Raw genomic sequence first — 26,584 nt, forward strand, 5'->3', positions numbered from 1 at the left:
AGAGTTGATGTTGTCAGTCAGTAGATCATACTGGATGTCTTGAGACCTGCCCCCCATACCTCAGATAAAGGCTAAAACCCATCCTGAACTCACCTTCTCCCCACATTCAGCTAGCTACCTGGAGGGATAGTTATATACAGTCATTCTTTGACCAACAGGTATCTGGGCAGCATATTAATTGATCTATTGATCAACATATCTATTGGTCTGTCTATACTGCAGCCTGACCTGGCTGAATACCCCACTCACTGCCCTGCACACCCACCTCAAGGCTAGGAGGGCCCAGCAGCCTCAAGTGCTTGGTGGAGTAGGATGGGTTTGCAATGCTGGCTAGAAACAGGTGCATTTACCTTGCAAAAAGGCGGTCAGGAAATGTCTTGGCCAGGTTATGTTCACCAGACTCAAGTGGCAAACCCCAATCCCTCACCTGACTGGAGGAGGCACTTCCAGCCAGCAATCAGAGTCAAACTATTTATGTTTCATGCCTGCAACATCTCAGGGGAGATTCCCTATTACCCTGGGAGATGTCATCATAACTGAGGTCAACAGAACCACTATGGCTAAAGCAGAGACTAAATTAACTCTCTCGGTGTCTATACCTTTCTTTTCTTTTTTTAAAGCCTGCTATGAATAACACACCATTTATTGCCTGTATTTTTACTTATGCATAATCAAATACAGGCATGTATGTGTAGTCTACTGTGCCATGTCCCATGCTCATAGCTGGGTCATTGGAGGATAATAATATATTGCTGTACTAGCTAAGAGAGCTACTCCTTTAGCTCCAGAGGCAGAGGACTGGGCCAAGATGTTGACCGTGTCCTGCAGGACACAATGGAAACATGCAATCTCACAGAATCATAGAAAATGAGGGTTGAAGGCACCTCAGGAGGTCACATCTAGTCCAACCCCCTACTCAAAGCAGCACCATCCCCAACTCATTTACTAGGAAACAGTTGAGAAATAAGCTTCCAGCTACCCAGAGGTCCAGATGACCCATCACAGCACAGCTCCAGTCCAGCATGGGGCAGTTCAGTGTATAATTATATAAACTTCTGATCATTTTATAAGTTCAAGAGAGCACAGCAGGAAGTGACATGCTAGCACAGACCAATAGGGGCAATTCTGGGTACCAGTGTTGGGGCTGGGAAAGAGTGGGGGTGCAGGAGGGGAGAGAGAGAGATAGAAAGATCTGACTTTGTGATCTAATATGTTTAAAGTCTCAGTTTAAGGCCAGGGTCCAACTTCTATTCCTGAGTACATGTGTATCCCCATGATCAGAATAGGTTTGCCCTCCAAATGTGCACAGATGTCTCGCTATCCCTCTAACAGAGGCACTTGTACACCTAGAGACAGTCATAGGAGTACTCCTGCCCTTTAGTCGGGTATCTCAGTCAACACTGAGGTTGTCCACTCGGACACAAAATCTGCCTGGGAAGTCTAACAAACTGATAGTGGGAGCAAAGGAAGGGAAGGGAACAATCCCATATGTCTTTTAAGCTTTTCAAAAAGTATTTTCTCAATAATGATAAAACAAAAAACAACAACTTACAAGACAGAAATAAAATAATAATATCAGCAATAGCAAAATGTGTCCTGCTTCCCATGAAAGGAGGTATTCTTTTTAGAGGAGACTGATTGTTATTTAGTGGAATTCAACCTGCAAGACATGGGATGGGATCAGGGTCAGATTGATCGCAATATTTGGGGTCAGGAAGAAATGGCACCACCAGTCAGGTTGGTATGGACTGGGGGAGGTTTTTGTCTTCCTCTGTAGCAGTGCTACAGCCTCTGCCTAGAATCTCTTGAATGTATATTAACAACTTCTACAGCAGCAGGACATTGGCTGTCCTGCCCCCCTTGTTGGCACTTGACTTATGACCCAGATACCTTATTCTGGGTGGACCCAAACCCTCAGACCAACCATGACTTCTTCCATTTGATAATAGGCAAATTTTATTGATACACAGTGATAGCAGATAAGAATAAAGCAGGAAAGACAAACAAAATAACCCGCCCAACTCTATATCTACTTGTCCTAGGGCTGTCACAGAGGGTGCATCTGGCCAGTACACGAGCTTCACCGTGAGCTTCTCTCTTGAACGTCAGATGTGAGCAGCCTGGAGGTCGAGGGCTAAGGCCCACCCTTCCCAGTGGGATGGGTGACACGGACTGGTGGTGTGCTCTCTGTCCATGGTAGCCTCAGGTTCCCCCTTCAGGGACCCTTAGCTGCTCTGATATCCCTCCTTTTGTATTCTTTTACCCTCCTGATGACTCTTCATCTCCAGGTACCATTGATTAATTTCCCTGTAGTCGTCATACTGTCCACATTCTGTCCTGTCAGCATATTCTCTATTCTTTTGGATTCCGTCCTATGGCCCTACCTCCCTGACTGGACCTTTTACAGCTTGGTCATCTAATGGGCCCACTGTTTCTCTCAATGTCCTTCCACTTTGGATGTATTTAAAACTAGCATTAACTTCATTATCTCTTGCAAGACAGTCAAAGAAACATAGACAATGAGGGCTGAAGGGACCTCAGGGGGTCACATCTAGTCCAACCCCTGTTCAAAACAGCCCCAACTACACTGTCCCAGCCATAGCTTTGTGAAGCCAGGTCTTAAACACCTCCAAGAATTGAGACTCCACCCCCTCTCCAGGTAACCTGTCCCAGTGCTTTACCACCATGAGTGAGAACATTTTTCCTATCAATCTCAACTTCCTTTGCTGCAGTTTCCCTTGCTGCAACCCCGAGTTAGAAGGCAGCATGTATCACATCCCTTCTCCTGCCTGGAGGAAAGACCTGGGTGGAGGCATCCCCTCCTTTAATAAAGGGCTCCAGACTCCATTTCCCAGCAGCCTCTCCCTGCACTGCTGCCATCAGTTTCCATGGGGACCCCAGCACGGGTGGTGCCATGAGAGTGTGCAATCAGGTTTTCATGGAGACCAGCCCTAGCAGTGCTGGCAGGGCATGCAGCAGGGCAGGGAGCTGCTCCGCAGCTGGGGCTGGGATGTCGCAGTGGTGACAGCGTGGTCTGGAGTTGGGGCAGTGGCACAATTCGCTGCTTGCACACCCCTGCCCTGGAGCAGCTCCCCGCCATGCCACCCACCCTGCCAGTGCTGCTGGGGGCAGTCTCCATGGAAACCCTGGCCCCAGATGTCAGAGTGCTGCCGCTGTTGGGGTCTCCATGGAAACTGGCCAGAGAAATGTGGGCAGGGGCTGCTGGGAAATGAAGTCTTCTGTGAGGCTGATCTGTCCTGTGGGCTGGACCTTGCCTGCCCCTGATCTAGCTCCATCATCTTTGGAAGCACCCTTCAGGAAGCTGAAGGCTGCTATCAAATCCACCCTCTGTCCAGTCTTCTCTTCTGCAGACTAACTATGCCTCAGCTTTTCTGCATAAGTCATGTGCCCCAGCCCCCGAACCATTTTTGTTGCCCTCCACTGGACTCTTTCCAACTTGTCTGGGGGTTGGTCTAGGAGAAGGGAGTTGCTGGCAGCCTTACTAAACTCAAACATAGGGAAAGATGCAGCAGAAGCCTGGAAAACCTCATTTCTGTCTTGGCAAAAGTTGTGTCTAGGTTTAAGAAAATTAAAGTCCCGTTATCTCAGTATCTTATATAGCAAATTATATATAGCAAATAACACCTGAGCACGTGTTAATGTATAAAGATGTAGTTTATTCTCACCCTTCCTCTTCCCCCTCCATCCATCTGGGTGACAGTCAGACCCCAAATGGCATATTACTGCAAGCCTGTCAAACAATTTACTACAGATACAAAGAAACAACCTGTATCTTTGGGATGGGCATGATGTGACTTACCCTAGGCCTAGAAGTGAGTCAGTGCCAGAGCTGGAAGAGACCTCCCAGAGCCTGGCTGCCAGCCCCTTGCTCTGATAGCCAGCTCATACTGGCCCTGTCCACTTCCAGTTTTCCCTCACAAGGTGATTGTCCTGCCTTGCTGGGCAAAAACCACTGAATAAAACTTTCTTTCATGACTGAGAAATATTTAAGGGGCCTCTGGTGGATCGTAGCCTTCTATGACTTACTGTTACTGCCACTAGTTCTTTAACTCAAGAGCTGTGCCATGTCGCCGATGTTGAGGAGAGGCTGAAAGACTTGGGACTGTTCAGCCTGGAGAAGAGAAGACTCAGCAGGGACTTGGTGGCAGCCTATAAGTATATCAGGGGCACACATCAGGGCTTGGGGGAGCATCTGTTCACCAAGAACCCCCAGGGAGGACAAGAAACAATGGGCACAAACTGATTGAAGATTGCTTCAGGCTAGACTTAATGAAAAACTTCTTTACAAGTCAAGTGCCGAGGGTTTGGAACAGGTTTCCCCCAGAGGTGGTACAGTCATCCACCCTGGCCATCTTCAAAAAGTGTCTTGTCACCCACCTTGGTGGGGTCATCTGATCCTAGCGGTCTTTCCTGCCCAAGTGTAGGGGGGCTGGACCCAATGATCTATAAGGTCCCTTCCAGCCCCTAATATCTATGAAAGGATGACAGCTGGGGACACTGGGGGGCAGGGATCAAATTCAGCTGAGAGTCCATGTAGAGGCATAAATGCTTGACTTCAGTCAGCGATGAATGTTAGGGGTAACATCTGGCGCTCAGCAAAGAGCAGCCCCAACCAGATGCTGCTGTCACTTGATGCCACAGTGCAAAACCTGCAGCACACGCCCCCTGATCCTCTTGGTCCGTACCCCATAGATCACAGGGTTCAGCAGGTACACATTGGCAATGAGGATGTGGATGTTGGGGGCCACATTGTGGCCGAAGCAGCGGGTGAGAAACGTGAAGACAGCCATGCTGTAGAAGACCAGGATGACGCAGATGTGGGACCCACAGGTGCTGAAGGCCTTGAGACTAGCCTCCTTGGAGGGCAGGCGGGTGACTGTCTGGAGGATCAGGGCATAAGAAAGGGATGTGAAGAATATGTCAAAGGAGCCAATGAGTGAGGCCACAGTAAGGCTGTACTCCTTGGTGACAGCCACATCCACACAGGCCAGCTTGACCAATGCCATGAACTCGCAATAGCTGTGGGAGATGATGTTGGTCCTGCAGAAGGGGAGTCTGCTCACCAGGAAGGGGTGGGGAGAGAAGAACACCATGCCCCTCACCACCACTATGCACCCGATCTTGGCTATACGGGAATGGGTGAGGATGGTGGCGTGTCGCAGCGGGTTGCAGATGGCCACATAGCAGTCATAGGCCATGGCCACGAAGAACCCAGACTCCATGGCTGTGAAGGAGTGTATGAAGAACATCTGGGTCAGGCAGGCACCGAAATCAATCTCCCGGGCATCAAACCAGAAGATGCTGAGCATCTTGGGCAGGGTGGAGGAGGACAGGACCAGGTCAGTGACAGAGAGCATGCACAGGAAGAGGTACATGGGCTCGTGCAGGCTCCGCTCCATCTTGATGACTAAGAGATGATGCAGTTCCCCATCACAGCCACCAGGTACATGCAGCAGAAGGGAATAGCCAGCCAGATGTGCAGGTCCTCCAGCCCCGGATTGCCCCGCAGGATGAAGCTGGAGGGGTTTCCAACTGTGGCGTTGAAGGGCAATGACATGGTGGGATGTTCGGTTCACTCCTTCCACAGCTCCCACCCCCTGCAGACAAACCCAGAGCAAGCATGTTAAAGCAAACTGCCAACCACCCACGCTGGGAACCAGACAGACACACAGACTCAAGCATGTGAAACCTGACAGTGTCATTACCTGTCTGCTGCATGCTCGGGTGCTAACTCCTCCGATACACAACTGTCTTCAAAGGCGCCCCACAACCTGAGCCTACCCAGAGGCACTGAGCAGCTCTTGCACTAGAAGGGAAGTTTGCAATGGCCACGTCTACATGAGACGCTTTACTGTGCAGTAGACTAGTCTACTGCACAGTAAAGTGTCACCGTCTACATGTGCGGGTGCTTACTGCACAGTAAATTAGTCTACTACACAGTAAATTTACTACCAGCATATGCAGGTAGTAAATCTACTGCACATTAAATTTATCTTCAGTAAGCCAAATAGCATTCATTAAATGTGTAGACATGCCCAGTGCGTAGCAGGATCAGGCCCTTACAGAGAAATATGATCTAAGAATGAAGCTTTCCCACTGTATAGAGCGCTGTATGCCTCACCTTTTAACTCCCAAAGTCCCCAAAAAAGAAAAGCATAGAAAGAAAACAAACCAGGGCACATGCATTCACAAACATCTCCTTTTCAGGGACAAGAATTCCCTTAGCACCTTCTCAGCCTGCACCTTAGACAGAGCGGGATGAATATTGAAGAACATCCTGGATGCATTTATTCTTCTCACAGGGGTCCATCCTTGTCTGAGCAGAAAAGCCCTACAGCACCCACAGAGACCGAAAGGTGATTAATTAAAAGTGACCAGCTCCCCGAGAACTGAGCTTCATAGAGATTTGGCAGCAGTGGGCTCAGTATTACAGAGCAATTGGGACTCTGTCAATAGCAGATTCCTTACTTCCAGAGAGCAGGGAAATTAATAGATGTGCGAGGCCCCAGCAAGTGAGGAACACACGTTCCTCGCTCCTCTTAAACATGCATCTAAGTCCTCATGTGGGACGCTTGATCTTAAAGGGCCGCACACACCTTTTCCTTTTGGCAATACATCAGAGCAAGGGGGAGGTGGATTCAGTTGAAAAGAAGTCATGTTAAAACTGCAGGGAAAATAGCTTCATAAAAACACTAGAGTCCTAGGTCTGAATAGGACCTCAAGGGGCATCTCCCTGCACGGATGTGGGGTGCAATGTTCCCAAGCCACCCCACATCTGTGCCCTCCTTGAAAGCCTCCCAGAAGGGAGATGCCACAATTTCCCCAGGCAGCTTGTTCCAACCTCCTGCAGCTCGTGGACCTGGGAAGTGTTTGTCCCCTAAGAAAGGCTCAAAATCTGTTTTGCTGCAGTTTACACCTCGCCTTGGGAGGCAAGTGAGAAGAGCTGCGCTTCCTCTTCTGGGTAGCCTTGCAAATATTCTCCAGTTGCCATCACTCTCCCTCCACTCGATCTCCTTTTCTCCATGCTAAACATATCCAGCCTGTCCTCCTTTCCTTATGCAGCTGCCTTCCATACCCTTTATCATCTTTATTGCTCACCTCTGGTTCCCCTCCAGTTTCTCTCCGCTCTTCCGAAAACGTGGTGCCCAGAACAGGACACCGTACATCACTAGCGAGCACTTGACAGAGATGCACTTTCATCTCCTGTGCTCTGCTCATAAGGCTTCTCTCCAGGCAACCCCGAACTACATTTGCCTTGTTCTGGAGACAGCAACACGCTGCTCTCGTGTTGCATTTATGAGCCATTATAACACGCAGTTCCTTCTCAGCAGTGCTGCAGCCTAGGCAGCTATCTGGTCCTGTATGGGTGCGTCTAGCATCTCTTCCCAAGTGACATTGGTCTTTGCTGAATTTCAGTGTGCTGCTTATAGCCCCATTATGCAGTTTATCCCCCTTTCACTGAATCTGACTTCTACCCTCCAAAGTGTTTGCTGCTTCTACCAGCTTGATGCCATGCGCAGGTTGGATCGGGAAGCTCTCTCTATTCATGAATGAAATTGGTACGTGGCATTGGGCTGAGAACAGATCTCTGCGGTCCCTCCCTTTGAGACTTCCTGCCGTTCTCTCATTGATCCGTTCATGCTGACTCTTTCCTTGCAGTTATTCAGTTCATTATGAATCCAACTAATGGAAATCTTATCAATCAGAAGCTAAGATAAGTTGGCACCTAATAGACTAACTAAATCAGAGAGGCACAATTTTTTGATCAAGCCCATTTTTCTCCAGTTTAGTAATGAGAATGCCATGTGGGACTATGAAAGCCTTGCTAAGTCCACCTCTATTATGCCCCTCCATCTGCTGTAGTTGCCTTGCAATGGTAACGTATAGAGTTTCTCAGCCCCCCACACAAGCCACGTCTGGTGCTGGGAGTCTACCAGGATCTGAAGAAAGGATATGGCTTTATATGGAGGAGAGGAACATGCAGGGTAGCACTGCATGGAGTTAAAATCACCTGGAAGGAGTCCAGGCTGTTTCAGGACATGAGACAACCACTAACTAACAGCACTTGGGCAGAAACTTACCTCTGGGCAGGCTACAACATAACTGCCCCCTGCAGACTGCCTCCAAAGCAGCTCGCCCCGGCTACACCAAGGCAGGAGGCTGGGCTAGCTGGACCCTGCACCTGGTTTGCTCTGTCGTTCCTACCACTCCTGTAAAAATCAAGTCCTGGAGCAACCTGTAGCCACAAATCACAGCAGCAGACAGCACATCTTGCACTGCCAAAGATCTCAGACATCCCACTGCCTCTGCCCAGCAAGTGACACTCACCCAGGCCTTTCTCCCCGCAGCAGTACAGCCAGGGGCAGTCACCTGTGCATGGCCATTCACCCAGACTGGGAGCCAGTGGCAAAGGAAGAGCTGGCTGCATAGCAGAGGGATGAGCAGGTCCAACACCAGAGGATGAATCTGAGCAGGCAGCTGAGTTTATATTGAGCCCTGCCAAGCCTCCCCAAGGCCCTGTAACCACCTGGGAGCCCAAGCTGTTCCCAGTGGCCCCAGACAGGCACCTGCTGGGGAGTGTTAATGCAGCTTTATTAGTGGATTCCCATCTGGGTTACCATATTTTCACCTCCGTGTCATTTCTACAGGTGAGAGTCTTTGTTAGCAAGCATGAGAGCAGACTGGTGTTGCTTTAGCACGGCCTTTTTTTTCCTCTGGCCATCTTCAAAGCTTTGTGCCACTCACAGACGCTCAGAAAAGGACAAGCCAGAACCAATGGCTCAGCCTGCGTCAAATGCAGGCAGGTGCCTGGCTTCATTTTCCAGCTATGGCTCTTGTTCTGCCCCTCTGCTCAATTAAAGAGCTTCCTTGCTGCAACTTGATACCCACTCTGACAAACTGTATAGGATCGGCAAGTTTTATGAGCAGTGATTTTATATTTAAGTCCAGATCAGACATGGGAACGTTGCACTTCAGCTGAACATTGACTATCAGGCCTGTACCAAACTCTGTGGAGCCTTATTAGAAACACTTCTATTTGATGAAGGTTCACTAGTGATAGATACTTCTGGAGAACTGTCAGCCAGCCAACTTCTTATTTTTAGCACATCCTTTATGGATGCTGCACAGTGCTGATTTTTAAATCAAAACATCAAATGGCACTAAATTAGATGCCTTACAGAAAACCTGAAGGCATTGGACAAGTCCTGTTTTCTATGATAGTACCACTCCACTCAGCCCTGGTTAGGCCTCGTCTTCAGTATTGTGCGCAGTTCTGGGCTCTACATTTTAAGGAAGATGTGGAGAATTTGGAGAGGTGGGTGGCTAAGATGATAAAGGTGCTGGAAGTCAATCCATAGGAGGAAGGGGTGAGGGAACTTGACATGTTTAGCTTTGAGAAAAGATTAAGGAGACACGTGAGAAGTTTTTGAACTTTAGAAAGACTTCTACAAAGACAAGGAAAAACAACTGTTCTCCTTTGCCTTCAGGGCTGGACTTGGTGATCCTTCGGGGTCCCTTCCAGCCTGAATGTCTATGAAATCTATGAGATGGCAGGACACAAAGCAATAGCTACACATTACATCGGAGTAGACTTAGATGTCAGGAAGAATTGCCTTGCTGTTAGAATGGAAAACCAGTATAATTGCTGCTCAGAGAAGGTATGGAAGCCCCTTAGAAACATTTCAGTGAAAGAGAAGCTGGAGAAGTATTGGACAAGATGATTTACAAATGGCAATCCTGCAGAGAGTTGGACCTAATGACCCTCAAGGTCCCTTGCAGTTCTCTGATTCTATGAAAACCGGCTGACTTGTAGTTATTAGAGTCCTACATATTGAAATCTGCACAAGGTTTTTTCCATCTGTTTTCCAGGAATTGACTGAGTTTCCCGTAACTTTGCCCTGGGCTGTCCTTGCTCTAGGGTTACCCCAATAACCCACCAAACGCTCCCCCAATCTTCTTCTGCAGACACTTCTCTGTCCAGCTTTGCCCTGAGGAAGCAGTAGTGGAAGCGAGCCTGGAGCCCTATCCTCACCCCTGCTCACCAGGCAGGAGAGACCTGTTCACTTTCCACCCACCCCTCTGCCAAAGGAAGACTCCACCGACACATGGAGACCAGAAGCCAGAGCTAAAGGCCATCCATTCCCCAACTAACCACCTAGCACACAACCCAACCAGAATGGAGGTGCCCCCAACCCAGGCAATTCTCACCCCAGAGCCCCCAGGGCGAGACTCTGGCACTGCCCTGGAGCAGCTACCATGACTGAGAGCTCCTCCCCAGGCAGAGGAGTTTGAGCAATATGATGAATGGGGTGGCTCATTAATAGTAGCTGTCTCCAGAGAGAGGTAGTCTTAAGAAGGGTGGAGAGAGGTAACTAGCTGTGTTGGTCTGATGGATTAAGATGTAGAGATACATCATTATCTGTGTTAGTCTGAAGTCAAGTAGAAGGCAGGGTAGAATGGCACCTTATAGACTAACCATTCCAAACCAGAGTGGACCAACCCAGTATGTGAGTTTCACCCTCTGGTTCCTTCTTGAATGTCAGCGGTCTTGGAGGTCAAGGGCCAAGTTCAACAGCCCCCAGTGAGATGGGTGAGATGGGCTGTTGGGGAGCCCTCTGTCCATGGTGGCCTCAGGTTCCCCCCTCAGGGACCCTTTGCTGCTCTGAATTCCCTTCTTTTGTGCTCTCTTTTCTCTGACTCCCCATTTCCAGGTACCATTGATTGGTTTCCCTGTGGTCATCATACCATCCATGTTCTGTTCTGTCAGCATACTCCTTTGCTCCAACAAACCCGTCACATGCACACATCTTAACTTGGTCATTTACTGGTGTCTTAATTTGGGCATGCCACAGTCTCCTAATTTGTTCCATCCACCAAAACTGGAAATCCCAGGGGCTCTGCAGCTGGTCAGTGACCTAATGTCAACATGGTAGGTTCACTTATCTTTGTCATGGATTTTCAGGGAACAGTGCAGTACACAGTAGGCCTTGAACACTGAAAACATGAAACTTGGTCACAAACAGACTTTTAGCAACCAATGAACCCTTGCTATTCCCTTGGACCATTATTCTAATCCATATCTACTCTATCTACAAGCCAATTCCTAAAAGCAAATCTCTAAATATAATTTTCTACCCATAAAAAATGCTGGGCTCTGGACAAGCCATGAACACTCATGAAAGAGGCCTTAGAATCATCATACAGTTGCTTAAAAACATCAGCTCATTGTACAGTTGCAAACAAATAAGCCATTAAATGCTGGGCATCATTAAGAACAGAACTGAAAACAAAACAGAAAACATCATTATGCCCGTGCATATCTCCGTGGTGCACCCACATCTTGAATACTGCATGCTTTTCAGGTTTCATATCTCAAAAAAGATGTCTTGGGATTAAAGAAGGTACAAAGAAGGAAGACCAAGTTGAATGGAGGCACAAAGCAGCTGCCATAGCAGGAGAGGTTGATCAAACAAGGGCTGTTCCTTTTGGAGAGGAGAAGACTGAGGAGAGATATGATGACAGTTTAGAAAATCGTAAAGGATGTGCATAACTTGAACTGTTATTCACCAAGTCCCAGACTACAATAACTAGGGGAGCTCACTAAAATTAACAGGAGATGGGGAAAAACCAAGAAGAGGAAACACTCTTTTATGCACTTCATGGTGAACCTTTGAAAGGGGCTGGATCAACTGCTGCAAGATAGAGCCATTGGGAGCCATTCACTAGAACAGTTAGGGATGTATCCTCCAGCATCTATAAATCAACAATGGTTGGTGCTGGGGAGGGGATAGCAAGGGATGGGTTAGATTAGACATATCCTGTAAGCCCTTTAAAAACCCTGGAGTTGGGCTTTTCCTTGTGGCTATAGGGACAGGACTAGGAGCAATGGCTTCAAGTTTCAGCAGAGGAAATACACTGGAGATTAAGAGGAACTTTCTGACTCTTAGTGGGGTCAAGCATTAAGACAAGAGCCTAGAGATGCTGGGAAATCTCCATCCTTGGCAGTTTGCAAGAGCGGGTTGGACCACATGTGGCTGAGGTGATTTAGTCAGGACTGATCCTGCCCTGAGCAGGGGCTGGACTAGATGTGGTCTGATCCACCCTGGCACTTTATATGTTCTTATCGTCTGCATTTATAAAGGGGGAGGAAGCTGCAGAGTAACATTACCGGGGGCTGTGGGATTAGCCATGGACCAGTATGAAACATGGCAGGTTCCCGAGCGAGGAGCTGTATGGGTGTGAAACCACGTGTGCAGTGGGGGCATTCAGATAGATCTATGCAGAGCAGCACTGAGGTCTGAACCATGCCTTCTCCTTTGTCCCCGCTCCCATCCAGCCCTTCCAGCCATGCTAAATAAAAGCCAGCACCCAGCCCTTTTACAGTACTGCCCTGTCCTCACTGAGGAAGCACGGGAACTTTTTTGCAAGGCTCACTGACTGTCCCTGGCTTCCCTTGCCTCGTCAAACGTTTTCCCATGGGCTGGAGCTATCTGGACCTCTGAGCATAAATGCACGTCTCTAAGTCCCCAGGGTCTATTTCTTGCTGGTGGTTTTGGAGCAGCCAAGACTCAGAGCTGGCAACGGGGCCAGTGGGACTCAGCAGAACTGTTTATAAATCCAGTTGCACCTCCCGTCTCCCAGTCTCGAAAGCGTCTGTCTGCACTGAACCCTGCGTGGCGTGTGAGGGATCACTTCATCTCCCGCTCGCTACAGGGCTGGGTACGTAGCAAGATGCACAGATGGAGCGACACTAAGGCAAGGGGTTTCTCATCTAGTTGTGGGAGATCCTGAGAATATTTTAGCAGTGAAACATCCACCGTTGAGGATTCCCAGATCATGGTGACTAGGGGGAGAAGGGAGCAAGAGTGATTTCTGTTCTCACAAACAGTGCTGGAAAGCTGGAGGAATTCCCTTCACTTGGGTTTTCTCCTGCCTCGTGTGACCACCTGCCTTGCAGTCCACAGTCTCGGTGGTGTCACTCCAGATTTATCCAGGGGTAAAGGGGACTGAATTGTCACCACAATGCAAGGACAGCTTCTTCCCTGTTAGAGCAGGAGGCGGTGGAATAAATGCCAGGGAAGGGGTGGACTCTCCATCACTGGAGATGGGGTTCAAGGAGAGGTTGGGCAGCCACTGGTTGGGGATGATCTAGGTGCAGCGATGCCTGTGATCTGCTATGGGGTATCTGGACTATGCTGGTTACCACCCCCAACCCTTCTGCTCCATGTTTAAGGGGTTTTTAAGCCTCCCTTAGGGGTGCTGGCTGCAGGCTGGGGATGGGGACTGGGCTGTGCCAATACTCCTGCTGGCACCAACCATGCAGGGTCCAGGCTAGATGACTGTGCCGCTCCATTCAGGGTCAGACTGACACTGCATTTGGGGTCAGGAAGAAATTTCCCCCCTGGTCAGATTGGTATGGATTAGGGGGTTTGCCTTCCTCTGTAGAGGGGGCACGGCCAAGGCCCACAGTCTCCCGAGCATAGATGAACAGCATTTCATAGAAGCAGGACATGGGCTGCCTTGGTTCCCCTGTGAGGTCCGTGTCATGTCAGGGTTGACAGCTCTCTTATGTAGAGTCTAGGCGATGGGTTTGTCTGGGATGGTTTGCACAGGGCTGATCCTGCCTCAGGCAGGGGTCAGACTATTTGTGACCTCCGGGTTATAGGGATTAAAGCAGAGCTCAGACCGCACCCGCCCTTCCTATCTCCCCCGGGGCTCCTTGATATCAGCATGGAGGTGACTGATTTGCTCTGGCAGCAGGAGCAGGACAGTTTCCAGCACCCCTAGGCATTAATTTCAGTCAGCAACTTTGCTTCATTTGCTCACGGGTGGTTGCACAAGGGAACTTCTCTCCAGTTTTAAAATGCTGATTTTATTGCCTGCTCTGCTCCCTCACTCTGGACACCAGAGACATTGTCCTTCCCTCAAGCACAGCTCTGATGCTGGGCTCATCACTGCGGGACCTGGGCATCCCAGTGTGGGAAGTGAGCGCTGGCTGGCCACACAGCAACGCGTCAGCAGAGGTAAGTCCCGAGCTCAGGGTTTTTCCCCTCCCTTAGTACTGGGCTTTAGTCACTCGTTAAAGGCACTTTCCTGCCACACAGTATAAAAGAAGCAAAACTTCTTCTGGTCTGGAAGTGAGAGCAGCTTTTCCCTGACTCCTCATCCCCATTTGATTCAGTGAGACTTTCTTCCTTTAACGTTCATGGAGGTTCAGCCTCCACTGGAGACTCCTCTCTGACCTGCCTTGCACAGGCTAGAGACCAGCACCCAGGCCACCAAAAAAGGTGCCAAATCCTGTGCCCAGCCCAGGGGCTTCCAGCTGTTCCTTGGGGCTGTAGCTATTATGGCAATAAAGCCATCAGGAGTAGCCTTCTTGCACCCATGCAAGGGGCAGAAATAAATGGCCCTTGAGATCCCTTCTGACCCAACGAATCTATGATCAGCCTAATCCTGTGCACTGTGTGGGTTGCAATTAAACTCCTCCTGGGTTGTTCACACAGCAGGCTTCCTCACCCGGCGAGGCATGAAGCCAGCGTCGCACAATGTCCACTCTCAACTCCAGCACCCCGTCTCCCACAACCTTCATCCTCATCGGCATCCCAGGGCTGGAGGATGAGCACATCTGGATCTCCATCCCCTTCTGCTTCATGTATCTTATGGCCATAGTAGGGAACTGCACCATCCTCTTCATCATCAAGGCAGAGCCGAGCCTGCATGAGCCCATGCACCTCTTCCTGTGCATGCTGTCCGTCACTGACCTGGTCCTGTCCTCCTCCACCGTGCCCAAAATGCTCAGCATCTTCTGGTTCGGTGCCCGGCAGACTAACTTTGGAGCTTGCCTGACGCAGATGTTCTTCATTCATTCTTTTTCAGCCATGGAGTCTGGGTTTTTCCTGGCCATGGCCTACGACCGCTACGTGGCCATCTGCCACCCGCTCCAACATGCCACTGCCCTCTCAAATGGCATCATTGCTAAAATCACCCTGGCGGTGGTCGCCAGGGGTGTGGTGCTCTTCTCCCCCCACCCCTTCCTGGTGAGCAGCCTGCCCTTCTGCAGGACCAACGTCATCTCCCACAGCTACTGCGAGTTCATGGCACTGGTCAAACTGGCCTGTGCAGACACCACAGCCAGGAAAGCCTACAGCCTGACCATAGCATCTCTAGCAGGATTCTCAGATATCATCTTGATTGCCCTCTCGTACGTGATGATCCTCCGCTCCGTCTTCAGCCTCCCCTCCAAGGAGGCACGTCTCAAGTCCCTGGGCACCTGCAGCTCCCACATCTGTGTCATCCTGGTGTTTTACACCCCAGCCTTTTTCTCTTTCCTCACCCACCGCTTTGGTCATGTAGCTCCCCACGTTCACATCCTTGTGGCCAACCTGTACCTGGTCTTCCCTCCCATGATGAACCCCATCATCTATGGGGTCAGGACCAAGGGTATTCGGCAAAGGGTGCTGAAAGCCTGTGGCTTCCAACACACCTGAAGTCTAGAGGTTCAGCATCACGCCAATGACACTAGAGACAGCAGCCATTGGGTCAGGCGACAGAGGAACCGTCCACAGCGCTGGTGTCGTTGAGAGCAGGAGGGCCGTTCCTGCTGCCCTCTCTGTCTCCTACACAAAACCAAATGGCTGTGAAACCATATCCATGAGACGTTATGTTACGGCAGCTGATTCTATGATTATTGTCCTAACTATAGACTAATTTCTTTAATGAATATAGACCCAATGATCTAGCCCTCTTGACCAGAGGCAAGGCACTTAAGGGCCCAAATTTCATCCAACAACTCTAAATCAAATAGAAATGGGGGAGGAGGAGGATAATGGGCAACCTGCTTGAGTCTGCCTTTGTAAGGAGTCTGAATCCAAGAGTACAGTGTTTCTAAACCAGTGGGTCACGACCCAAAAATGGGTTGCAAGTATATATGAAAGGGTCAACTTTTAAAAAGGAGTCTCTTTTAAAAGAGAAAAATGTGCTTTTTCCTTGCAAGCTGGCAGATTTCCAGGCTGCAAGGGGCTGCTTGGGGCCCCCATGCCACGCTGCCCCCCACCGTCCTACATGCCCACCCCTGCCCCACTCGGGGAGGCTGGTGGCAGCAGTTCGGGAGTGAGGGGCACTAGGTTGGGACTGGCCATGGATGTTGAGAAGTGGGTCCTGGCACATAAAAGGTTGAGAACCGCTGCAATAGCATGTTATTGGTCACAAACGTGGAAGTGGGGGTTGTATATAAATGACTGTACCTACTTGAGGAGTTCATTACCAAATCCCATCTTTCACAACACACACAAAAAATGTACCTCCAAAAACACAATTAAAGGCCTTATCTGTATCCAGTGCTAAGAGAGCCATGGGTACTGTGGATCTTTATACTGCTGCTCCTATTTCAATAACCTGATATAGATAACTGAAAATTGCCTTTTTGACAAATCCAACTTGATTGTTGTGAATTAATTGAGGGGGGGACCTGTTCCCAATCTGCAGATAAATTTTGGCTGGAATGTTGGTGCCTGCATTCATTAATGAAATTGGTCCATAATTAAGGGTGCGCATTGAAGCCTGCACATCCACACACATGCCTGAGTCCCACCCCTGATAATGTCATGCTAGATCGCTCTGAGTCCAGGGATTACAGACCCAAGCCCTCTGTTATCCCCTCACATCTTGCCTCAGGAGTTTCTATCTTGCGGCCAAAGGGCTCCTTGATCTCCCCAAGTTTTTGATGGCCCCTGAAAACAGAGAGGAGGTTGAGATTTTTCTCAGACATGGAGGAGACTCTCAGGTCACACCAAGTGTCATTTTTGTATGGGTTTTTGTAAGGGTTTGAAGAATGTTAAACAATGAAGAGAAGTAGTAAATGTCGCAGAATAGCAGCAACCTGTTCAACTTACATCTCCGCAGCACCCCTTGGCTCCAATGAAGACCTTTCTTCCTCTAGTAATAATTAACTTACATACTGTAAGATGCCATAGGATAGGTGTGTCAAATATATGGCCAGGTCACAGAGCCACTCCATCCAGCAAACTGGACACCAGAGGTGGAGGGCACTGACCACTGCCCGGGTAGCTAGCTACAGGTCATTTGTCTATATTTGTAAAAAGTTGTTTGACAGACTTGCAGCGATACACCGTTGTCGGTCAGATGGACCAAGGGGAAGGAGGAAGGGTGAGAATGAACTGCATCTTCTGCATTTCAGGATTATATGCTGTGCTTGGGTGGAATAGCATTTGCTGTATCAGAAACTGAGATAACAGGACTTTAAACTTCTTAAACTTGGGCAAAAACATTGTGGGGTTAGGGCACATGGGTTGTGAGGAGAGGCTGAGGGAACTGGGCTTATTTAGACTGCAGAAGAGAAGGCCGAGGGAGGATTGAATAGCAGCCTTCAACTCCCTGGTGGGGGGTTGCAAAGAGGACGGAGCTGGACTGGTCTCAGTGGGGGCAGATACAGGACAAGGAACAATGGGCTCAAGCTCCAGCAAGGGAAGTTCAGGTTGGATATTAGGAAAAATGCTCTTATAGGAGGGTAATAAAACACTGGAACAGGCTACCCTGAGAGGTGATGGGATCTCCATCCTTGGAGGTTTTGTAGTTGGGGCTGGTCCTGCTTGGAGCAGGGGGTTGGACTAGATGCAACCCCCTGAGGTCCCTTCAACCCTCATTGTCTGTGATTATATGATCATAGTGGCCACCAAAGGAGCCCCCATGCCAGAAGAGACAGCAAAGCTCATAGTTGATCTATGCCTGTGTTTTCCTATGGGTCTCTCCAATGCTTCTGGACACTGGTGGTTGCCCCCTGGGGCTACAAGGGACAAGGGCATCCCTCCCTGCCCCCCCCCCCCATTTAACTGCTGTATGTGCCAGGGAGGGGGGTGTTAATTATTTTTTAAGCTTCCTTCAAAGGTACTCGGTGTTAGCTGCAGGCCAGGCTGGGGTTGGGGACTGGTTTGTACCAGTGCTTCTGCTGGGACTCAACCCCAGAGGCCACTGGCTAGAGGGTCTTGCCCCTTTGCTCAGGGTCACGTCAGCCCCCACATTTGGGGTCAGGAAGGAATTTTACACCATTGTCAAATTGGTATGGACTGGAGTAGGGGTCAGGGTCTGCCTTTCTCTGTAATGGGTGCACAGCCCTCTACCCAGGATCTCTTGAGCATAGATTAACAACCTTTTTCAGTAGCAGGAAGATGTTGGCCACTGTGGTCCCTCTGTTTTACCTATAGGAGTTTCGGGTGTTATCTCTTGTGTTGTGTCAAGGTTGATTTGTATAGGATGGTTTAGATAGGTGTCATGCAGGGGGTTGGACTAGATAACCTATGGTCTTCCTTTCAGCCCAAATTCTCTATGATTTCTATGACCTGGTTCATGATCCAGACAATTAAAAGACCCTTAGGTTGACCTTGGACCCTCTGAGCTCCTGTGGTTTTTCTGACATCCTTAAATTGCTCTATTATTTTCCCATAGCCCAAAAAAGAGTGAAGATGAAGAGTTGTCATTTTTCCAAGGGTTGCTTGAAGCCTAAAATGGTTGAGGAGGGTTGAGAAGAGCAGAGAGACTTGAGTGGAGCCCCACACAATACACATTGCAATGTCACAAGATATTGAAGGTCATTGGAGAACCAGCAGAAGGCCCAAGGGAGATGAGAGATTTCCTATAACGAATGGACCTGGAGGAGCTGATTTAATGTGGAGGATGAAACTTAGTTCTGCGTCCCAACTGTGACTCAAAATTGATAGCCCCATGCCAAAGATCATATGAAATGATGAGACAAGTGAGGTCAGTAGATCACAAGGTCAGACAGCCAGGGAAAAGAAGGCTGTGCAAATACATCATGTCAATATGTTAAAACCATGGAAGGAGTGGGAGGCTTGGTTAGTCACCCCATACCCAAAAGACCTTGAATTGGGCCACCACATGAAAGGGACCAAAGAGGTACCCAGTTAACAGGTAATGGACCTAAGAGAGAGAACAAGCCACACCGCTAGAGAAAGCTTGCAGGAAGTTTGTACAGAGGAACGTAGTCAGATGGCATACATAAAATACAAGATAAAGACACCACCGGGGAAAGTGGTAAAGGAGGGGTGAAGGTATATTCCACAATAACTCCAGTGACCCATAAGAGGAGACCTGGGAAAGATGGTGGAGAGTCAGGTGGTAATAAAGTCACAAAACTAATGGCAGAGTGTAACAGGGGACCCTGCCCTGTTTAATAGGAAAAGGAAGGAGGCCATCCAAGGCAAAAAGATATTGCTCAAACAACAGAAGAGATGCCCAAGAAAAGAAAATGGGAAACTGCACAAGCTCTGACAGGTCAAATATTAAAGTGTAACAAGGCCAGCGAGAAAGAATTGAAGTTGCACCAAGGGAAGTATAGGTTGGTTATTAGGAAAAACTTTCTCACTAGAAAGATGGTAAAGTATTGGAACAGGTTTCCCAGAGAGGTTGGGGAGTCTCCATCCTTGGAGGTTTTGAAGACCGGCTACACAAAGCCTTGGCTGGTTTGATTTATTTGGGGCTGGTCCTGCTTGGAGCAGGGGGTTGGACTTGATGTGACCCCCTGAGGTCCCTTCCAGCCCTCATTGTCCATGTTTCTATGACAGTCTTGCAACAGATAATAAAGTTAATGCTATTTTTAAATACATCCAAAGTGGAAAAATATTGTGAGAAACAGTGGGACCATTAGATGGCCAAGCTGCAAAAAGTCCAGTCAGGGAGGCAGAGCCGTAGGACAGGATCCAAATGGATGATTTGCATTGTCTTGTACTACAGAGGCTACCGAAGAGATTCTCACACCAGATCAATTCTTGCTAGAAGCTACACATGAAGGGTTGGATCAAAATGAAGTGAAAATAGAAGTTTTATAAGTCATTAATAAACTAAAGAAAGAGTTGCAAGTTGCTGGGCTCAGAGAGTGTTCACCCACGGGTCCTGGAAGATCTCAGACATGAAATTGCAGAACTTTTGGCAATGATATGTAACATAGTGTTATAGATGGCCCATACCAGAGGCCTGGCATGTCACCAACATGACACTCATGTTCAGAAAAGTCTCCAGAGGGGATCCAGGTTGCTACAGAGCAGTGAGTCTGGGCAAAAAAAATGGCAGATGAGAACTGACATAATAACCATGAACCGGGTGATAACCAGCAGAGCCTTTCTGCACCCTAGGATCAGAAAACTGAGAGCTACCTGATTTTAACCTTCAGAGGCTACACTATAATTGTGGAGTCTAAGGGGATATTGAATTCTTCTTAAAGAAAACCCTCTTAAATACAGCTTCAACTAAGCAAGCCTGCAAATGTTGGTGTGAACCAATGTCTTTCAGCCGGTGCCTTCTCAGTCTTCGTTTTGGTGGGTGAAACAAGCCAACATCTTTTCTCCTTTTATAAGGTGGGCTCCCCATTCTAATGACTGTGCTAATGAGACCTCCTAGAACTTGTAATGAGCTATTAAAATATGATGACACTAGACAAAGGTGTTGGCTGTTTTCAAATATGTTTTCTGTAAGACTTTGTGCCATGAGCTCAATAAACCAAACAAGATGCTTGTTTCAAGATGTCTGTTCCCATTAGCTATAAGTAGTCACAAGCTCCTGAAGTGATAGTTCAGAAGAAAATCGCCACAAAAGACGAGGCTAAATTTGGCTTTTGGGCTGGTGTTTGCCCAGAAAGTACCAGCTGGGGATGGGGTGAAGCATCAGCCCAGGACCAGGGACTGGGGAGGGTGAAGTCTCAGTGGTCTGAGACCAACTTGTCCAACACTGAGTGTGTCCACCTTGTGCTCAAGGCCAGGGATGGGTTGTGTACTCTGCTGGTGTACCAGCCACCACGCTCCCCAGTGGGCTCCCTGACCGAGCTAGCCAAGAGTGAGGTGGTGGTGAGGTGGTGTTGGGAGGACACCCAGGCTTTATCGTCTTGGGTGACTTCAACATCCATGCTGAGGCTGGCTCTCAGGGATGGAGCAGGACTTAGTGTGACCCCCATGGGGGTGTCCCAGTTTGCAACTGGGCCAGCCCACAAGGCTGCACATGCACTGGAACTGACGTTTGACACCTGGAAACAGGGGCTCTGGTTGCTGGCATGTTGGGACAAACTCTCTGCTGTGGTCAGACTATTACCTTCTTGTGTCCTCTGGTCCCCCCAGAGCAGCCCCTGGAAATTTGGGGCCAATGAGGATCCAGAAGACTTTGAGGGCTATTCTCTTAGACCTTGAGGCCTACTCTGCCAATGGCATCATCAAACTGGAATAGTATACAGACACCAAGGCACCGGGGTGTGCGCACCCACCCTTGCAGTGCCACAAATGCTTCTTGTACAATGGGGCGCTGAGGCAGGAAAAGCAATGAAGTCCCAGAGGGTGGTGATGGGAGCTATCCTGTGCAGTCCCCTAGGACCCTACTGCATCTGAAACTGTCCTACTGCAGGGGAGTTGGGACTCTGCCAGCTGGGTGCTCATGTAGGTGCAGGGCACAGATGTCTGCTCATAGTGACCAAACTTTGGCCCATCCTGGGGGAAGTCTTACATAAAACTGGGACACACAAGGAAGTATCCTCAACATCCCTCAGTCAATGAAGGTTCATGCCAGGGGCAGAGAACACTAGACTAGCCCCATCCAGATGCTCTCCCTTGAAAGCACCTATGACTTGCCACGGTTGGATACAAGATAATGGGCTAGAAGGACCATTGGTCTGGCCCAGGTGGAAGTTATTGTGTTCTCCACCTCTCATGAAGGAAGAACGATATGGACACTGGCTCCTATGGAGGTTTGGGGTCAATCACGAACCACCTTGAAGCATGCCAGGGTCACGGGGTGAAGTACCATAGCAGGGAGACAGACACAGGCAGGGTGGGATTGTGCAAGCAGGTCAATGCGAGCATCACTAAAGTCTGAACTGTGGCTCTTCCTTGCTCCCCTTCCCCACAGCCCTCCCTGCCCTGCTAGGCTGGACAAAGCCCATTTCCCAACCCCTCTGCACTGCAGACCCCTCCTCAACTGAGGAAGCCCAGCAACTTTGCCTATTGTGCTGCCTCCAACCCCGTCTGCACTTGGCTTCACTTTTGCGATAGGCTGGAGATCTCTGGATGTAAACAAATGTCTCTAGGTCTCCAAAGTCTATTTGTTGCAGGTGACTTTGGGACCACAATAGGACCAGAGGGACTCAGCAGAGCGGCTTATAAATCTGGCTGCCCCTTTGGTCTCTCTCAGTCTTGCAAAAGGTTGTCTTCATGGACGTTCCTCTGGCTTGTCAAAAGAACAATCCATCTGCCGCCGGCTCAAGGGCTGGGTAAGTAGCAGGAGGTGGGAATGGAGCAATTGCAAGTCAAGGGACTTGGCATGTTTTTGTGGGAGATCCTGAGTAGCTTTTAGCAGTGCAATAGTCCAAGGCAGTCTTGTCTTTCCTCCAGGCGCTCTTTTGGGATTCCAATGTTATTTTGGCAGCAAGCATGAGAAGGACATGTGGGTGATGTGTGCTCTTCCCAGACAAGGAGGTCTCCACCTTGTCACACCAGCACCGGCCCTTATGTTCTTGTGAAAACCAGGAGAAGAGCCATCAGCTGGGGCAGGTCCACCCACACACGATGCATCTACATGTGCCATTAGTGAGATGCAATTAACTCCAACGCAGTTTGCGCCAATTAGTTGTTCCTAGGTGCAGTGTCTACACGTGCACCTGGGACTGCAGCAGTTAGAGCCAGGGAGGAGCATCTCTGGGCTGGCAGGGTCTTCAGGGGTCAGTCTCGGGCTCTGGGTGGTGGCAGAGGACAGCAGAGGAGCTGGCTGGGGCACGAGGGTGCTAAAGTGCAGGTCTGGGTGGCAGGCACCCCTGCACTTTAGCACCCTCATGCACCGGCCAGCCTTGGTCACCATCTACGCAAGCATTTTGGCATAGTTAATTACTCTGCCATAAGATAGCACTGTCCCTACCAATACAGTCTTACAGTGGAGTTTAGCAATCTACTGCACCCTAATACTGACACCATGTACACAATACTTACACAACACTGCAGAGTTAATTGGTCAACTCTGCAGTAAAGCACATGTGTAGATGCACCCACAAGAACTGTAGTCCAGAGTCACCTCTCCAGCACTTCTGGAAAAAATTGGGAGCAGTTTCCTGAAAATCCAAGGCATCTCCCCAGTTTGAAACTAACTTAGAAGACCACCAGGCTACACCGTGCCTGTTGCCGGGGCTTACGCACCTGCTAGCCAGGTCTTATATACCACCAAAGATAGAGACTCCACAACCTCCCTGAGTAACCTGTTCCAGTGCTTCACTACCTTCCTCATGAGAAACTTTTTCCCATTATCCAAATGAAACTTCCCTTTCTGCAATGTAAGCCCATTTCTCCTTGTCCTGTCACCTGCCCCCACTGGGAACAGCCCAGCTCCATCCCCTTTGCAGCCCCCCAGCAGGGAGGTGAAGGCTGCTCTTCAATCCCCCTCGGTCTTCTCTTCTGCAGACTACATCAGCCCAGTTCTCTCAGCCTCTCCTCACAAATCATGTGCCCCAGCTCCCAACCATTTTTGTTGCCCTCTGCTGGACTCTCTCCAACTTGTCCACATCCTTTTGGTAGTGGGGGCCGAAAACTGGACGCAGGACTCCAGATGTGGCCTCCCCAGTGCCAAACAGAGGGGAAGAATCACTGCCCTCGATCTGCCGGGAGCGCTCCTACCCATGCAGCCCAGGATGCCGGTCACCTTCTCGGTAACAAGGGCACAGTGCTGGCTCCTGTTCAGCTTCTTGTCCCCTGTCCCCCCAGGTCCTTTTCTGCAGAGCTGCTGCCCAGCCCATCGCCCCCAGCCTGCACCGGTGCATGGGACTGCTCCCTCCTAAGTGCAGGACTTTGCACTTGTCCTTGTTGAACCTCATGGGATTTCTTTTGACCCAATCCTCCAATGTGTTGAGATCACTCTGAATCCTAGCCCGACCCTCCAGCGTATCTACTACACCCCCAAGCTTCAGGGGTGTAGTAGATTTTGACCAACCCTGACCTCTTTATTTGTTATCCCTAGAGCTTGACCTCAATGGCCCTTCACAGCTCCCTGGCTTTCTAGGCAGTGCTATGGGGGTAGGTGACCACTTGACTTGATATCAAGATCAGGACTATTTCTAGCAGCCCTAGAAATAAACCTCCCTCGGCACCTCTGCTTTGCTTGCTCACTGGGGTTTACCCAAGAGGGATTCTCCCCGATAGCAATAGGCCAATTTTTATTGCCTGTTCTCTTCAGTCTCTCTGGACACCAGCACCATGGAGGTGACTTTCCTTTCCCCCACCTTGGTTCTGATGTTGGGTTCATCACCCCAACACCTGGGCATCATGGTCTGGGAAGAGGCCAACCCCTCCTCACACAGCAAATCCTTGGCAGAGGTAAGTGTTGAACTTAGGACCCTTCTTTGCTCTTACCACTGGCATTCATCACCCATCAAAGCCACCTCCCTGCCAAATATTTTAATACATTCAGACCTTTTGTCTTAGAACTGGAGCAGTCTTCAGCCAACCCCCAGGCCCTATTTGCCTAAATGAGACCTTATTTCTTTAACAAAACACCTGTATTTTCAGGCTGGGTAGAAGCCTGTATCCAAATCCCATCTGACCTGCATAGCAAGGGCCAGAGTTGCACCCAGTCATTTCTGCATCCAGGTCAAGGGAAGGTGTGGACTCTCCATCACTGGAAGGGTTCAAGAAGAGGTTGGGGAGAGCACTGGTAAGGGATAATTTATGTGTAGCTGTGCCTATTTCCAAGCTGTGGGCATTTCCAGGCTTCTGGACTTTGCTGGGGCCAGGAGGAATTTATTTCCCCTCCTGCTCCCATGTGTCAGGGTTTTTAAGCCTTTCTCAGAGGCGCTGCAGCCCAGGCTGGGGATGGGGACTGGGCTGTGCCTACGCTCCTGCTAGGGCTTAAACCCAGAGATTCCTGGCTAGAGGGTCTTTCCCCTCTGCTCAGGGTCAGATGGATCATCATACTTGGGGTCAGGAAGAAATGTTATCCCAAGGTCAGATTGGAATAGACTAGAGCGGGGTTTGCGTTCTTCTGTAGTGGGCAGTGGATTTGCCTGGGATGGTTTGGATGGGGCTGATCCTGCCTCATGCAGGGGTTGAGCTCAATGTGACCTCTGGAGTCATCTAACAGCTCCACTTCTCTGATTCGATGAGTAGCTCATGGGGCTTCCTGTCGCTCCCTGTACATATTACGGAAATGCATGGCTAATCCCTGGTAGTTTATGAATTGCAACTAAACTCCTCAGGCGTTGCTTCTGTTTATGCAGCGGGGTGCCTCACCCAGTGAGGCATGAAGCCAGCATCACACAATGTCCACTCTCAACTCCAGCACCCCGTCTCCCACAACCTTCATCCTCATCGGCATCCCAGGGCTGGAAACGGTGCACATCTGGATCTCCATCCCCTTCTGCTCTATGTATATCATGGCCATAGTAGGGAACTGTACCATCCTCTTCATCATCAAGACAGAGCCGAGCCTGCACAAGCCCATGTACCTCTTCCTGTGCATGCTCTCGGTCACTGACCTGGTCCTGTCCTCGTCCACCCTGCCCAAGATGCTCAGCATCTTCTGGTTCGATGCCCGGCAGATTGACTTTGGTGCGTGCCTGACCCAGATGTTCTTCATTCACTCCTTCACAGCCATGGAGTCCGGGTTCTTCCTGGCCATGGCCTATGACCGCTACATGGCCATCTGCAACCCGCTCCGACACGCCACTGTCCTCACAAACGTCATCATTGCTAAGATTGCCCTGGCAGTTGTGGTCAGGGGTGCGGTATTCTTCTTTCCCCACCCCTTCTTGGTGAGCAGTCTGCCCTTCTGCAAGACCAACATCATCTCCCACAGCTACTGCGAGTTCATGGCACTGGTCAAACTGGCCTGTGCAGACACCACTGCCAGAGGGGCATACAGCTTGAGCTTAGCATTCCTCATCGGGGGCTTTGATGTGTTCTTCATCACCCTGTCCTACACACTGATCCTCTGGACGGTCACCAGCCTGCCCTCCAAGGAGGCTAGCCTCAAGGCCTTCAGCACCTGTAGCTCCCACATCTGTGTCATTCTTGTTTTCTACACCACGGCTGTCTTCTCCTTCCTCACCCACCGCTTCGGCCACAACGTGGCTCCACACATCCACATCCTCGTTGCCAACATGTACCTGCTGGTGCCCCCCATGCTGAACCCTATCATCTACGGGGTACGGACCAGGAAGATCCGGGAGCGGGTGGCACGACTTTTCCTCTGACAGAGGCTGTGAATTCTGGGCCGGGTGCAGGTTGCCTGCAACCTATCCTAGAAATGGTTGCATCTCTTAGGACATGTCTGCCCCAGCTCTGGACCATGCTACTCAGCTCCCTGCTGAAGACCAAATGGTCCACTCAGTGCATAGCACTCCCTGGAACAGCCACTTCATGGCTTTGCCACACATTCAAATGAAAACTGGAAAGAAACCAGCTAGAAAGTAGTTACACATTTCCAAGCACTGACTTTGTAGCTGGTTGGCTCTCTTTATAGCTGGCTGGACCGTTTTAAGGTGTGATCATTACTTTGTACGCATGGCTGATCT

At 49.7% G+C, this 26,584-nt stretch overlaps 2 protein-coding genes and 1 pseudogene across 2 annotated transcripts; 2 read left to right on the forward strand and 1 right to left on the reverse strand.

The window, feature by feature from the left end:
- Positions 1–4,646: 4,646 nt before the first annotated feature.
- Positions 4,647–5,578, reverse strand: LOC132249624 (olfactory receptor 52R1-like; annotated as a pseudogene).
- Positions 5,579–14,567: 8,989 nt separating this feature from the next.
- On the forward strand, positions 14,568–19,493 carry LOC102557791 (olfactory receptor 52K2; the record flags this gene model as incomplete). The annotated part of the gene is made up of 2 exons (XM_006264147.2): positions 14,568–15,485; positions 19,485–19,493. Coding segments are annotated over exons 1-2 (927 nt in total), but the record flags the coding sequence as incomplete, so codon positions are not given.
- Positions 19,494–25,330: 5,837 nt separating this feature from the next.
- LOC102558021 (olfactory receptor 52P1) lies at positions 25,331–26,263 on the forward strand. The gene has a single exon (XM_006264148.3). It carries the CDS (start codon positions 25,331–25,333, stop codon positions 26,261–26,263), a length of 933 nt encoding a protein of 310 aa, XP_006264210.3.
- The last annotated feature ends 321 nt before the right edge of the window (positions 26,264–26,584 follow it).

Source organism: Alligator mississippiensis, chromosome 1, assembly GCF_030867095.1.
Source record: "Alligator mississippiensis isolate rAllMis1 chromosome 1, rAllMis1, whole genome shotgun sequence".
Lineage (NCBI taxonomy): Eukaryota > Metazoa > Chordata > Crocodylia > Alligatoridae > Alligator > Alligator mississippiensis.

Coding starts and splice junctions, on each gene's coding strand:
- LOC102558021 (XM_006264148.3), top strand. CDS start 25,331: ATGTCCACTCTCAACTCCAGCACCCCGTCTCCCACAACCTTCATCCTC.